The sequence below is a fragment of the Salmo salar genome, chromosome ssa26, assembly GCF_905237065.1.
Source record: "Salmo salar chromosome ssa26, Ssal_v3.1, whole genome shotgun sequence".
NCBI classification, from domain to species: domain Eukaryota; kingdom Metazoa; phylum Chordata; class Actinopteri; order Salmoniformes; family Salmonidae; genus Salmo; species Salmo salar.
Window position 1 is genome coordinate 9,930,614 of NC_059467.1, and position 15,810 is coordinate 9,946,423.

Consider the following 15,810-nt stretch of genomic DNA (forward strand, 5'->3'; position numbering starts at 1 on the left):
ATTAATTAAAAGCGGCCCAGAGGTTGACTAGCCCACCGGGAATTCTCCTGGGGCTCAGTCCGCTACTGCTTGGTACCTAGCTAGCTTCATCCGGCTAGAGAGGATCGACCGGGTTGTGACGCTAGCCACAATAAGGACAAGGCACAAGTGGAATTTGCTTTCTGCCTTCAAAATAAAAGTATTGTAACGACCCTGGGTTTACAAGCGCGGATCTCGACTCCGCCGCAGGAGCATGCTTTTCGGTCACAGTCGATGGTGCGCTGGACTTCGGGCTAGAAGGTCGAGGGTTCGAGGCCTGCTCCCTGCCTGTTTCATTACAGTATGTAAATGACAGTGATGCAATTAGTATAATTATTCTTTGTATTCATTTTGCGTCACCGTCAATTACGTACTTTTATTTTGAACGCTAACCGCAAAGTCCAAAATTGTGTCTAATCCTTATTGTGGCTAACTTCACAGATGGGTTCGACCACCATTAATCAAATAAATGTCTTGTAAATTAGGGTTATTTTAGATGACACCTAGCTATATAGTTAGCTAGCTAACTAAAGCCACTGAAACAGATGTAGTTTTGCTGTGTTTTGGGGGAAGAACATTGTTTGCATCAAATCCATCAGCTTGCTAGGTTTTTTTTTTTTTTTACGACCAGCACTGTCCAGAGCTTGAGGAAGGGCAGGTGCGCGAGACAACTTTACCAGCATCATAGCATACGTATCGATGAATTGTTGTGACATGAAATACGAGTGAATTTACGTTGTTATTACGCTAAGTAACGTGTTATATTATGTGACGTGCAGTCATAGTCAAGATCCTGATTGCGTGTCAAATAACACTTGTTGACCAAAGACCCAAACGGCGTCCCATAGAAGTCCTGTTTGAGGATGAAACGACTCTACGAAACAGCAAGTAAGTGAAAGAAATAGGTTTGGTAATGTTTTACTGATAATGGGGTCATACATAAATGCCAACAAAATAACTTTTTGGTTAGTGTGGTGTGTAACCTTTAAATAGGCAATTCAGTTATGAACAAATTCTTATTTACCATGACTGCCCGGATGATGCTGGGCCAATTGTTAGTTGCCCTATGGGATTCCCAATCACAGCCGGATGTGATACAGCCTGGATTCGAACAAGGGACTGTAGTGACGCCTCTTGCACTGAGATGCAGTGCCTCAGACTGCTGCGTCTGTGTTTTAACTATACTAGAACACTTAAAAGGCCCAATTTTTAAAAAAGGTATCGTTTTTGGCAAGGAAAACATCAGTAAAAAATGTAATATCGGTGCATCACTACATGGAACAGGAGTTGACATAGTGAGTCACGTCCCTCGCCAAGGTTGGCCACCAATACTTCTTGGAGATGGATTGAGTAGTACGAGTAAAACCTGGATATCCAGCGACAACGTCACTCCTTGCGGGTGGTTCTGGTTGCCTAGAAGAGAGACATTTCCTGATGAAATTGTCACTGCTCTGCCTTGACATATAGTTGGTTGGCCAAGAGACGTTCCAGGACTACTCGGATGTGAGCGATGTGATCCTCCAAGGTAGCCGAGCAGACCAGGTTGTCGTGGATAGAGACAACCACCTGGTGTCCGAGCATGTCCCGGAACACCTCATTGACGAATGCCTGGAACACTGACGGCGCATTGGCTAAGCCAAAAGGCATTACCGAGTACTCGTAGTGACCAGACATCGTGCTGAAAGCCGTCTTCCATTCATCCCCCTCGCGGATGAGATTGTATGCAGTTCCAATTTGGTAAAGAACCAGGCCCCGCAGAGCTGTTCGATAGCTGCCGGCACCAACAGGAGAGTAATGGTACTTGGTGATCTCTTTCAGTACTCTAATCAATACACAGGTGTAATCCTCCACCACACAGCAGCAGGAGAAGTGGACGTGTGGCTGAAACCTTGTTGGATCGCTTCACGGATGTAATCCTCCATGGCCTTAGCCACAGACAGATGCGTCTGCGCAGAGTCCGCAAGCAAGTCAATGGCACAGTCCCAGGGACGATGAAGGAAACAGGTGGCGCGGGTTCTGGAAAAAACCTCCCACAGGTCCTGGTATACCTCCAGAATGTTGGGCTAAAAGGCACCCACAGGACTCAACCGACATGGAACGGGAAAGCAGGTCCTCCAGCATTCGGGTGCCCAGTCCGTGATTGTCATCCTTCACAAATGAAGGGAATGTTCTCATGATGGACTCCACAGTGAGGGTGAGTGGTCCCGGATCCTAGTAGATGCGCCGATCATCAAGGGCTTGAACTGGAAACAGATGTGAGCGGGTATGAGGTGACGTTCAGAGAGGGACTGTAGTCAATAAAGATCCGGGGCACCGGAATCCACTAGCACTGTATTTTTTAAATAACTAGGAAAGTCAGTTTAGAACATACTTATTTTCAATGACGACCTACACCGGCCAAACCCGGACGACGCTGGGCCAATTCTGTGCCGCCCTATGGGACTCCCAATCACGGCCGGTTGAGATACAGCCTGGATTCGAGCCTCTAGCACTGAGATGCAGTGCCTTAGTCCGCTGCGCCACTCGGGAGCCCTCTAGAAACAGTACATGAGGGACAGCCGACTAGTGTGATTGACACACACAAAAAAAAGGGTTTGTAGAAAGCGATAAATGGAATACTCACACCTGCCCCAGGAGGTGGAAGATCACGCGTTCGTCCCTCTGCTCTCGTGGAGACCGAGTTGGGACGTATCGGACACTACTGAAGTTTCCCTTAACGACAATAGGGACAGAGCCCCAGCGGTTTCCGTCTGTGTCACTAAGCCGCGGGGAAGGCATGTGACCCCCTACCTCCAAGGGTTCAGGCTCTGATACAGAGTGGTCACTGAGGGAAGGACAGAAGCGATGGTAACGATGCTCCCGAAGTTAGTTATCCAGACTGATGGCTATCGCAAGGAGTGCATTCCCAACATGAAAGTTCGATCTGGACCTCATGCAGTCCTCTTCTGAAAAGCATACGGAGCGCCGGCTCATTCCATCTGCTGAATGCTGCTACTGTCTGGAAGGTGAGCGTGTACTCAGCGGCCGTCTGGGCATCCCACCATAGTTGGAGTAGGCACTCAACCCCTCTGCCCTCAGTGGATGAGCGAAGATTCCTCTGAACAGTGCCATGAACCCCTCATAAGAAGCCAGCTCCTCTTCTCTCCCAGATGGCCGTAGCCTACGCCCACCAGTCAGCAGAGAAATAACAGTGGCAACCGTTGACCTCTCGGTGATGGGGGCTCCCATCTGGTGCGCAAAATGGAGGGAGCACTGGAGTAGGAAGCCACAGCATTTAGATGGGGGTTCTGTCATTTGTCAGGGAGGGGCAAACAGGCGTCGCTAACCTGGGCAGACTGTTGGATGGGCTGGTGTGCTGGCTCAACTGGTGGTAGAGTATCCTCCGCTAGTATCCGCTCAGGTATGTGTGATGTTGAAGACCACAAAGAACCTCTTCCATAGCTGTCCCCAGTTGCACCAGCTGGTCATGGTGTTGACAAAGTAGTTATCATTGTTAATCAAACATCAGGGAGATGGCCTGATTTCCTGCTGCTTCCATTTGTTGAGGCAGTATTCTGTTACAGAGACACTGTGAGTCAAGAAGCAGGTGGTGAGTTTAATAATGCAATGACCATTGCACAATACAAACCAAGCATACCATCTGGATATGAAACACATAACCAATAGTGCCTGGGGGAACAACACTAAGGGAGTGACAGATATAGGGGAGGTAATCAGTGAAGTGATTGAATCCAGGTGTGTCTCATTATGAGGCGCAGGTGACCGTAACAATGGTGCCAGGTGTGCGTAATGATGGATGTCAAAGCCAGTGATTAGTAAACCTGCCCGGAGATGGGGAGTGGGAGAAGACGTGACAATGCTTTTTGGCCCTAAACAGAGAGTACACAGTGGCAGAATAACTGACCACTGTGACTGATTCAAAATGAAGGAAATCTTTGATTATGTGCAAGAGACACTTATATTCCTCATTACACAGACCCACAAAGAATTTGAAAACAAATCCAATTTTGATAAACTCCCATATCTATTGTGTGAAATGCCAGTGTGCAATCACAGCTGCAAGATTTGTGACCTGTTGCCACAAGAAAAGGACAACCAGTGAAGAACAAACCCCATTGTAAATACAACCTATGTTTGTTTATTTAACTTTTGTTTATGATCTAATTCATTTGCTTAGGCAATGTAAACAAATGTTTCCCATGCCAATAAATCCCTTTTAAATCGAATTGAAATAGCCCAAGGGCTCCAACTGACTCAAACAGTTGAATTTGAGATGAGGACGACTGTTTCAAGCCAACCAGAGTTACTCCTAACAATACAATGCTTATCTTTATAGAAAATATTATGTCGAAAATTAACTAAAATTAACGTAGTAACCATCTCACATAAAGAAATGCATGTCGATGTCTGCTTATTTCTATCTAGCTCTCTGGGGTTAGGCCTAAGCTTCTCTTCTTTCAAATAGGCTATATATATAGAACACATTAAAATGTTAATATTATACAGTGGACACCGAAGCCCTGATACATGTAGTGCTCAAATCCCTAACAGCTGAACCGTGAGGTGCAAAATTATTGTTTTAGGAATGTAGCATAAAAACAATAACAAATAGGCTATAAAGTTTTGCATATGCTGCACATCGAAACACAAGGAATAGTATTTTGGTCATTTGTTATAGGCTGTTTTTTACGACACGAAAATGTGGCTCATTTGGCCAAAATCTTCCCTGTCATGTCCGGCGCTAAAACTTCCCAAACGAAACTCTGAAATATTGTTTTTAATTAGATTTTACAATATTCGCATGAAAATCTGTCGCCAATTGGATGGAAACCTAGCTAGTGCGCTAGTCCAGTGTCACTTTGATCACGTATGCACATCATGGTTCACCAGCAGCCCCAAACATCTAAAGAATAAGCTACCAGCCAAACAAGCGTGTAAGAATTGTACGTTAACTCCCCTGATACTCATCTCTATCTGTAATTTGTCTGTATCTATGTAATTGTATATGTATTTATGTTAAAAATAGGGACCACAATGGAAATAAGTCCCCGACTATATTGTACAATACCGGTCACTTTTACAAATCTTTGTGTATATGTATTATTTTTTTACTGTCAAATCAATCAAACCAAACTGTGCAGCAGCTAAAAGGTTATGCTAGATCTGCGTCAGTTTTAGTAGAAAACGTGTTCTCTTTGAGATTAAAGCTTTTTATAAATCATTATAGCACAAATGACAACCATAAGAACTATTATTATTGTATAAACCGTTTGGATGAGGACCAGGATCCTATGGTCCAGACCCAGTTTGGAAAACGCTGCGTTGTATAATCATTAACTTATATGTATACATGTTTTCTGTAAAACATAGAAATAGCGATACATGTAGATTATAAATACATTGCTTACTTTAAAGCAAAATTGACCCTTTGTAAGCTAGCTATTTCTTGCACTGCAAAAAAAGCAATCGGTTTTGTGGCGCCCACCTATGTTCCTGTGTTCAACTAGTAATGCCTGATGATCTGTGGCTGGTCTGGCCAGCTGGCTAATGTTTTGGAGAACATAGCTAATAGCTAGCCTAGCTACACTGCTAGCTTGTTAACCACAGTTGGTCAACACAATATAAAAACATCGGAGAAAATAGACCATAATTATACGAGATAGTTTCAGGTGCTAGTAAATGTCGAATATATGTAACTTGCTAAGTCGACAAGAACATCCAACCGTAGCAGTGGGAAAAGGTAGGGAGGTACATGGTCGAGTATCGCTAACGTTAGCTAGTTATGTTAGGCCAATGCAATGCCTTGATGGGGTTGGTTCTCAACGCCAGCGCTTGCTTGAGTTGGACAAACGCTGGCATGTTAGCTAGCTAGTTTATTGGGAGACGGGTAGCTACAGATTGTAACACAAGATAATGTGATTTAACCCAAAAATATACTGGTAGTTACAGGCCTGGCTGTACAAAACGTTGTCAGATCGTTCAACTAATAACTAACCTGTTATTGCCGATACTAGCTTCGTCCTCCAGTATAATGGCCCACCTTTGTTGGGTTAAATCACATTATCTGGTTTTACAATCTGGAGTTAGGAGACAGGTAGTTAACAAGCAATTTTAAGTTTCATGACAGCCTGTTGTGGTAATCTGTATTTCGGGTGTTCTGCCTGAACACACACCATCGGTTGTTTTGCCATTAACGTTATGTTATAATTGTGTAAAACTAACAGATTTTCATTATTCATGCTACTTATGGCAACGTTTTCATCAGCACCTCGTGGCTGTTACCTAATCACTGCAGTTCTCATTTGTTAACTAATAATAAACATTTTTTTTTTTTAGCTAACTAGTTAGCTACAAACATGGTTATGTCATCAACAGCTGGATTTCACCATGCAATGGCAAGGTAAAGGTGTAGACTACAAGCTAGCCACAGACACACTTTCATATGGCTTTTGCTTAGACCCTTTGGTGACTGAGACCAACAAATACCAGTGTGAAGGAGAGGAATGAAGGCCTGATCTTTGAGATGACTGTCTACCCAAAGAATTCGGTGCGGATCTTAACTGCCCGGGAGCGTGGGGCACGTGGCCTTGGCTCCCAGCGCCTCCTGCAGCAGCTTGTTGAGGAGAAGACCCGGCGGATGAAATGGCAGAGTCAGGTAAGGAGCATCCTTGGTGAGGCATGGATGGAAATCGTGCAATGTAACAAGTTTAACTGACGAGTGGCCACTTTTTTGATGTGCTCTTATAATTTAATTTTCCTCAGAAAGTGGAGTTGCCGGACAGCCCTCGTTCTACCTTCCTGTTGGCTTTTAGCCCGGACAGGTCAGAATGTCATCCTATAAAATGTTGTATACATTTTTTTTGGTCTGGATGAGGTAGAAAGACACCAAGACTGGAAGATTGTATGTTAACTGTTAATGTTTTCCTTTCATATAGGACCTTAATTGCCTCCACTCATGTCAACCATAACATTTATATCACCGAGATTAAGACAGGGAAGTGTGTTCACTCTCTGGTGGGCCATCGCCGCACTCCTTGGTGTCTGACCTTTCACCCTACCATCCCTGGTTTGGTGGCTTCAGGATGTCTGGATGGAGAGGTTCGCATCTGGGACCTGCATGTGAGTGGCTGTCATCTTCTCATGCAAAGGAACCTCAAGGACTACATGTGCTACCATAGACTTAATTAGATGACTCATCTTTGGGAGATTCTCCTAGACTCCTCCGTCCTCCTCTCCTCTGTGAACTGGAAACCGATATGTGGTTGAGGACGGTGTCAATTAATTAGTAGGCGAATGGAAGAGTTTGCTCACTTCCTTGATACACAAGAGTATTCCACTCAGTGGCTAGTGCAGAAGTGTTTTAAAATCCACTACACCCCATTTGAATCAGCTGTTTTCTCGGAGGAGAAAGCATGCACACATTTAAAAAGGATACACCACTTATTATTTCATCTTCAAAATGTCTTCCACAACTAGCTGTATTTGTTTTTATCACTTTACACATTTATTTTGGGATTTCACCCCTGTAAATTTAATTTGCCTTATGGAGTGGGGAGTTTAATTTCATACAAGCTCATTTGTTTCTTCTCCTTGCCTCCGCTCCTCGATTACCTTTGAACTTTTTCAAAAGCAGGACAGAGGAGTTGAGCAAAACCAATTGAGAATTTGTCATTTAATCTGTCCCATTATGGCACCTGTAAGAGCACGAGCAGTGCCATTGAGGCCATCTCCATTTTGACGTAGCCTATTTTCATATTTTTTTGTGTTTGAAAATAGCGTACAGCGTATATTGGTGTTTTACTGCCACCTGCAGTGCAGGAGTCCTGAAACAAATCTTGTCATTCATTTATTGTGGCCACAAGATGGCGGTGATACAGCTTAAAGCCATTTACAAACCAGGCAACCCAATTTGAAGAAGAAGCCAATGCTCTGAGCATTGGCTGATCCCTCCCAACCCATATGAATCCCCATCCAGTTGACTACTTTAAAATGGTGGAAGCCCTCTATAGAGTACCACAATATGAGTCGTAATACCCATAAAACCTAGAGGTAAAACAGGGAAATGGTTCCAATTTTCTTTTCTCCACCATTTCATTTTTCCTATAGGCGATTTTGGAAACACTTGAAATAAGGGATGTTTTGTTTAGGCTTTCCCCGGTGTGATGTTTTGATAACTGTAAATCTCTCAAGGACAAAGTGACTTGTATCAATATATTCGCCTGTATTTATCCCCCAAAAATGTAATTCTAATGTGGCTATCATAAAAAACTACAAATGGCATGATGATCTGGACTAGACTGCCGAATCGAGGCAAAGGTAAGAATCTCTGGATTCACTCTCTAATGTTAGCTAAATGTAGTAATGAATAAATTGGTAACATTTCAATTGACAATTCTGTGAACTGTCTTGTGCAAGTTTTAAGTTGTCATAATACCTGTTAGCAAAGGTGTCAGCTAGAGATAATGTGCAGGAGCTTGCAGGGATTTGTAGTTTGGCATGATGTCTACTTGATGCTAATTAGCATTTTTAAATCTGAGTGTAAATGGAGCAGAATATATTGATAGAAGTTACCTTGTCCGAGAGAGATTTACACGGTTATCAAAATGTCACACTAGGATAAGCCTACACGAATCACAGCCCTTTATGTGTTTCTAAAATTCCCTATGGGAAAGATTAATGGTAGAAAAACTTTAGGAACCATTTCCCTGTTTGACAACTAGGTTTTATGGGTACTATGACACCTCCACTGTGGGGCTCTATGGCAGTGTCCATGCACAAAACAGGTTATATCCAACTAGGGATCTCTAACTATCTCTGTGTGTGGCGCTGGTGTAGGTAACCTTGTCCTCTCCTGCATCACAAGTTTTATTCCTTACCAATCGATTTCTGTGCTTTCTCTTAAAAATAGTTGGATGACATTCTGGGTTTTTGTGCATGTGCATAATATTGACACTAATCTTTTTTTGAACATTGTGTGGCCCCTCTGATGCCCAGGGTGGCAGTGAGAGCTGGTTCACTGAGAGCAATGTGGCCATTGCCTCCCTGGCCTTTCACCCTACTGCCCAGCTCCTCCTTATAGCAACAAACAATGAGGTTCACTTCTGGGACTGGAGTAGGAGGGAGCCATTTGCCCTGGTCAAGACTGCCAGCGAGACAGAGAGAGTCAGGTCTGACAAAAAGCTCCACCTTCTCGATCTCCCTATAATTTCCACAGTGTTCGATTACTTGACTTGTTGAAACTTTGCTGCAATATCTGAATTTGGAAACCGAGTCAAAGCAAAATGTAGCTAATGACATATGCAAATGCTCTGTTGCAGACTGGTGAGGTTTGACCCACTGGGTCATTACCTGTTGACCGCTATAGTGAATCCCTCTAACCAACAGGTGAGACTGTTTGTTTAATACTTTACATTATTTAAGGTCAGTTGCATCATATCAAGAACATTGTGTTCCTGTTGTGTGCTTTTCAGCAGAGTGATGATGACTCTGAGGTCCCCATGGATAGCGTGGAGATGCCCCACTTTCGCCATCGATCCTTCCTACAGTCCCAACCGGTCCGCCGTACCCCCATTCTCCACAACTTCCTGCACATCCTGTCATCGAGGAACTCCGGCTCACAGTCTGAGGAACAGCATCCTCCTGCACCCGCTGCCAGTAGTGCTGCTGACTCTCCTAGTCTTCCCTCTGGACGTTATTCTGCCCTGCGGAATCGCTCCCGACTCCCCTACCAGGGTTGTGTGCAACACCTTGGTATGGTTTGCTTCTGCAGTCGGTGCTCTGCCACCCGAGCCCCTTCACCATCTGGAGAGGACCCCTCTGACCCTGAGAGCCTGGAGGCCCAGTCTCATGCCTCCACCTTCTCCTCTGCTCGCACTGAGCCCCGGCAGCCCTCTGAGCCTCGCTCCTCACACCGTCCATCTGCGTTCAGCAGTGTGTACGGCAGTGCTAGAGGACACTCTTTACGCACTCCATCTTCAGGCCCTGGCCAGCGCAGCATCCCAGGCCTTATAACCAACCAGGGCCACCAGCAGCCAGGCCGGGAGTGCTCTGGGCGACTGGCGGGGGCAGACTGGATGGGCAGCATGCTCAACATGCGCCCTGAGCGTAGTGGGGGTGTTGGGGTATCTCCACCCAGGACTAGTGCATCCTCTGTCAACCTGCTGTCTGTGCTGAGGCAGCAGGAGGGCTCATTTCAGTCGCCTGTCTACACCTCTGCCACAGAGGGAGGAAGCTTTCCCCCAGCAGTAGTGAGCCCTCACACCAGTGGAAACGGCTCTGTAGATGGACCCAGCACTAGTAGTGGACACCACTCTCTTGGGGAGGGAGGGAGCAACAGCCCCACCTCTATCCGTAACGTGCTGCAGTGCAACTTGAATCGCTACTTCATGGAGTATGATCGCATGCAGGAAATGGAGCAGTCAGGTGGTGCTGGTGGAGAGAGCAGCCAAGAGCAACAGACACGGGAGATGCTCAATAATAACATAGACTGTGAGCGGCCTGTCACCCCCCATTATCAGCCCCCCAACAGCAGTGATGGTGGTTCTGGTCCCTCCCGTGGCCATATGAACCGCTGCAGGGTCTGCCACAACTTGTTCACGTTTAACCAAGGTACACAGCGCTGGGAGCGCACCGGCCAGACCCCATCACAAGAGGAGGGGAGCACCTCATGGCAGCCCCCAAGCCCCAACTCTGCCTTTCACACAATGAGGCAGGCGGTGCCACATGTTCCCCAGTCCTCTGACAGGAGACAGTTAGCACAGCCACAGCCCAGTGCTGATGAACCTGGAGGGGACACAGCCTTCCCTCACCGGGGAACCCCTAGCCCACAGAGAGAACAGGCGGTGGGGTTGGTGTATAACCAGGAGACAGGCCAGTGGGAGAGAGTTTACCAACCGTCTGCTAGTCCAAGTCCAGCGGTGAATGTACCACAAGAGGCCTTAAACCAAGAAATGCCTGACGAAAACCACGATGACGATTACCTGAGAAGGTGAGAGAATCAGGTGTTAAGTTCTGTGTTATTGATATTTTGTGCAGTTTGTTAAATGAAAAACATAATTGATAGCATAGCTTTTTCCAATATGCTGGAAGTAGCATGAATGGCCTGATGGCTGAACTCTGACTTTGAGGCAGTACCAGATGCAACATTCAACACATCTTATAAGCTTCCAAGTCTGCCCTACCACAAGACGTACACATCATCCCAAGTCACCCCATGCTTGTCATTAGTCTAATCATACAGGCAGACTTTGCATGTCTTGATTTTGTGCTCATTCAACTGTGCATCTCACATCAGTATCCCAGATTTTTAAAAATGATTATATCCCCTTAATATGGTAATATTTCCCCCTCTTTTTAAATGCATTTTTATTTTATTTTGATAAAAGGTGTTATCCAAACTTGTGCAGTCATTAGGGCATTTTCTTTGGTAAGTATGTTGGACAATGAAAGTATACTGTACCAGTCAAAAGTTTGGACACACCTTCTCATTCAAGGCTATTTCTTTATTTGTACTATTTTTTTTACATTGTAGAATAATAGTGAAGATGTTAAACAAATACAAATATAGTTTAGATTCTTCAATGTGGCCACCCTTTGCCTTGATGACAGCTTTGCACACGCTTGGCATTCTCTCAACCAGCTTCATCTGGAATGCTTTTCCAAGAGTCTTGAATGAGTTCCCACATATGCTGAGCACTTGTTGGCTGCTTTTCCTTTACTCTGGGGTCCAACTCATCCCAAACCATCTCAATTGGGTTGAGGTCGGGTGAATGTGGAGGCCAGGTCATCTGATGCAGCATTCCAAGACTCTCCTTCTTGGTCAAATAGCCCTTACACAACCTGGAGGTCTGTTGGGTCATTGTCCTGTTGAAAAACAAATGATAGTCCCACTAAGCGCAAACCAGATGGGATGGTGTATTACTGCAGAATGCTGTGGTAGCCATGCTGGTTAAGTGTGCCTTGAATAAATAAATAAAATAAAAACACTGACAGTGTCACCAGCAAAGCACGATCACACCACCACCTCCATGCTTCACAGTGGGAACCACACATGCCGAGATCTTCCGTTCACCTACTCTGCGTCTCACAAAGACATGGTGGTTGAAAACAAAAATCTCAAATTTAGACTCATCAGACCAAAGGACAGATTTCCACCAGTCTAATGTCCATTGCTCGTGTTTCTTGGCCCAAGCAAGTCTCTTATTCTTATTGTTGTCCTTTAGTAGTGGTTTCTTTGCAGAAATTTGACCATGAAGGCCTGATTCACGCAGCTCCTCTGAACAGTGGATGTTGAAATGTGTCTCTTACTTGAACTATGTGAAGCATTTATTTGGCCTGCAATTTATGAGGCTGGTAACTCTAATGAACGTATCCTCTGCAGCAGAGGTAACTCTGGGTCTTCCTTTCCTGTGGCGGTCCTCATGAGAGCTAGTTTAATCATAGCGCTTGATGGTTTTTGCGACTGCACTTGAAGAAACTTTCCAAGTTCTTGACATTTTCCGGATTGACTGACCTTCATGTCTTAAAGTAATGATGGACTGTCATTTCTCTTTGTTTATTTGAGCTGTTCTTGCCATAACATGTACTTGGTCTTTTACCAAATAGGGCTATTTTCTGTATACCCACTACCTTGTCACAACAGTTGATTGGCTTATAGAAGGAAAGTAATTCCACAAATTAACTTTTAACAAGGCACACCTGTTAATTGAAACGCATTCCAGGTGACTACCTCATGAAGCTGGTTGAGAGAATGGCAAGAGTGTGCAAAGTTGTCATCAAGGCAAAGGGTGGCTACTTTGAAGAATGTCAAATATAACATACATTTTGATTTGTTTAACAATTTTTTGGGGGGGTTATTACGAGTCCATATGTTATTTCATAGTTTTGATGTCTAAACTATTATTATACAATGTAGAAAATAGTCTAAATAAATGAATGTGTAGGTGTCCAAACTTTTGCCTGGTACTGTGTGTATGAATTTATTTCTGCCAGATGCCTTTTGTGAAGTTATTACACCGAAGGCCATTGCGCTACGTTTTTGCAAATTGAATACCATTCAAAAAGCCTACAAAAGTTAAAAAACTACAACGTCGACAATATGTTGCTTTTCATACAGTAGTTTTTTTGCGTAGAGCTTTCTTTTGGCTGATTGTGATACTTAACAAGTGGGAAGCTCGTACCTCATCTTTCCACAAGTTTCCAAGTTGAAAATGTCACAGTTGTATTGAATGCCGCATTACCCTCAATCTCGTTAATGCTGAGTTCCAAGCAGGGACGCATCGGGTCCCATTTTTAGAGTCTTTGGTATGACTCGGCCGGGGATCGACTTCCCATTGTTCCAATCAAGTGGTGGACACAAGCTAATTTGTAATGGACCTGTAGAAGCAGGACTGTCTCCATGTTGCTTCTCAGTTTTCCACTTGGTGGCAGTATGGTACTGACTAGATATTTAGACATGATTGCCAAGATAGCTCTGCCTCTCCTGTGGCAACTACCATTGACAACTTTCTAGAATAGGAGTAGTTAGACCCAGGCTATTAGGATTGGTTTGTGAATTAGCATAGGTATTTGCTGTGAACACTTCTAAAAGCTATTTAATGAACACGCCATTTTATTTGTATTTGCACAAACTATGAGGATATGAAGGGCTCTACAAAACACGACACAAACTGAATTCTTCCGCTGCTCTATTGTTCGCAACATAATTCAGTCTGAAACTGATTTTATCTTCATTGATGACAATGAAGAGTATTAAACACATTGACGAATTTTCGAAATGCCACTTTATCCATGTGTGCTCTTGCCCAACCCATCAGTTTCTGGAACCAATCAGATGGTCTAGAATGGATTTCCATTCTACAAATCGTCTGGGAGGTACTCAGATCCAGACTCATTGCGGAGTAGAAACTAACGTACTTGGGCGTGGCGTTTGGCTGGAGCAAGGAGATTGGGTAGCCAGGCAAGAAAGTAATGCCTATTTTAAGAAACAGTGAAGTGGAAAAAGTGAAATATTTGTTATCTTAATATTTGCATAACATTTAGCTACAGTCATTGAAAACACACACGGTAATTGTTTTTTTTCCCCCTCTCATTTTCCTTCTCGCTTCAATCCCAATCCATCCCCTGTGCCCTGGAAGGTTGCAATTAGCCTCTGTTTCAAGGGCAGTGTTGTGAACTTTAACAATGTGAAGTTGCCCTTCCTGCTCAACCCCTCATTATCTAGCCTAATGCTGGGGCTTGTTGTGTGGAGAGCTCTCCAGCATCCTGAGGGTGCTGCTCTACTTTGTCTGACACGAGGCCAAAGCATTGGGTTTAATCTGTAGGCCGTCAAGAAGCGTCTGGAAAGCAAATTACCAAACTGAAGTTTGGTTCTCTGTTTTGTTCACATGTCTTTTAGATTCCAGTCTATCTCATAGACTCACAGCTGCAGGTCACCCTAAATGGAATATGTTCAAGGTTTTATGTGACTATATTAATGATATTTGAGCTTTAGGCTACTTTGTGTTATTGAGCCTACATGGGCACAATGGGTTCTTTCTTGTGTCCACATTCTGAAGTCAACCTTCTTTGGGCAAGGCATTGATATAGCAGATTAAAAGTGATTTGACAAAATGAATAGGTCTAGGCTTATATTAGGCTGTATTTATTGCTGTAATTGCTTTTTCAATGAGGTGTTGGCTACTGCATTCTTAGACATTTTCTGACTTGCTTTGAGCCCAAAAGACTAGCGCAGTTGAGGTTATAATCTAACAATTCAATATTTAGTGCTTTGCATACCAAACTTTCCTCAAAGCCACTAAAGTATAAAGACCATTGTTATATTAGTTGCCTCACCATCCTCTGTATAGGAATGGCATTCAAGTCCCGGCTCAGTAAAAGACTGGACTAATTGAATGGGTTGTTACACAGGGCTGGGACATTTCACATCACTATCATTTTTTTAAACTTGATGTGCTGCCGATAATGGGCAAATGAATGTCCCTTAGGAATTTAATGAGACTTTTTAATGACTAAAATGGTGGTTATAAAATACTATCCTCCAATGAGCAAGCTGGCGAGGATGTGAATAAATGTGAATCTCAAGGAAGGGAATGCTTCGAGTTATTCCAGTAATTTGGCTATTGTATCCCTCACGGTAATGAGCACGTTGTTTTTTTGTGACTTTGGGGTAAGGATTATGGCAGGAGGGTGGGAACTGCATGTTCTGTCTCATTAACATGTCAACAACACAGAATCATTTACAAACTTGTTTTAATGTTGGCAATGTTGGGCTAGCTCTCCAGCCAATCACTTAAAATAGTCTGCACTGCCTATGTGCTATTTTTAAAACACGTTTTGAATCCAACAATATATATATTTATTTGCATTCTAAATCTGAATAAATGATTGCCCTATTTGGAGTCACTTTTTGTCTTATGGGGCACTAAAATGTCATTCAAGATTGAAATTGTCATGTCGTGTCTCCGTTGTCACACACATGTCCCTGAGCTTTTCCATATTCACTCTATTTCAAACGTTTCAGCTTTAATGGCCTGAGTAACAACCTAAAGCCAATCTTTCTCTATGAAACATCCAGTTTCATCCAAACTGAAAACTGAAAAATAAGAATTGGACTGCTGAATTGAAATTTTGGCATTGTTCATGGTCTTTGCAACATCCCTAGTGTGGGAATACTGGGTCTTGATAAAAGGTTCAGTGCGTCGTCACGTTTTATTGCCATTATCAAGCATAGTTGATCGGGCTGTTCAGCTGTAGTGCATTGACTCCCATTGTAAATCTATCCCCCAAATCAGC

General features: G+C 43.8%; 1 protein-coding gene across 5 annotated transcripts in view; it reads left to right on the plus strand.

Moving 5' to 3' along the window:
* Positions 1 to 462: 462 nt before the first annotated feature.
* Positions 463 to 15,810, plus strand: part of LOC106587104 (activating molecule in BECN1-regulated autophagy protein 1A) — a 105,936-nt gene continuing 90,588 nt past the window's right edge. The window contains exons 1-8 of one of the 5 annotated variants that reach the window (XM_014175106.2): positions 5,267 to 5,758; positions 6,355 to 6,418; positions 6,560 to 6,673; positions 6,781 to 6,839; positions 6,954 to 7,137; positions 9,013 to 9,185; positions 9,336 to 9,402; positions 9,489 to 11,005. In XM_014175106.2, the coding sequence (XP_014030581.2) occupies positions 6,656 to 6,673; positions 6,781 to 6,839; positions 6,954 to 7,137; positions 9,013 to 9,185; positions 9,336 to 9,402; positions 9,489 to 11,005 (2,018 nt within the window). In that variant the 5' untranslated portion in view covers positions 5,267 to 5,758; positions 6,355 to 6,418; positions 6,560 to 6,655. Of the gene's footprint in view, positions 907 to 5,253; positions 5,759 to 6,354; positions 6,419 to 6,475; positions 6,674 to 6,780; positions 6,840 to 6,953; positions 7,138 to 9,012; positions 9,186 to 9,335; positions 9,403 to 9,488; positions 11,006 to 15,810 lie in introns of those variants that run through there. The other 4 variants (XM_014175101.2, XM_014175104.2, XM_014175105.2 and 1 more) reach the window with 4 other exon arrangements.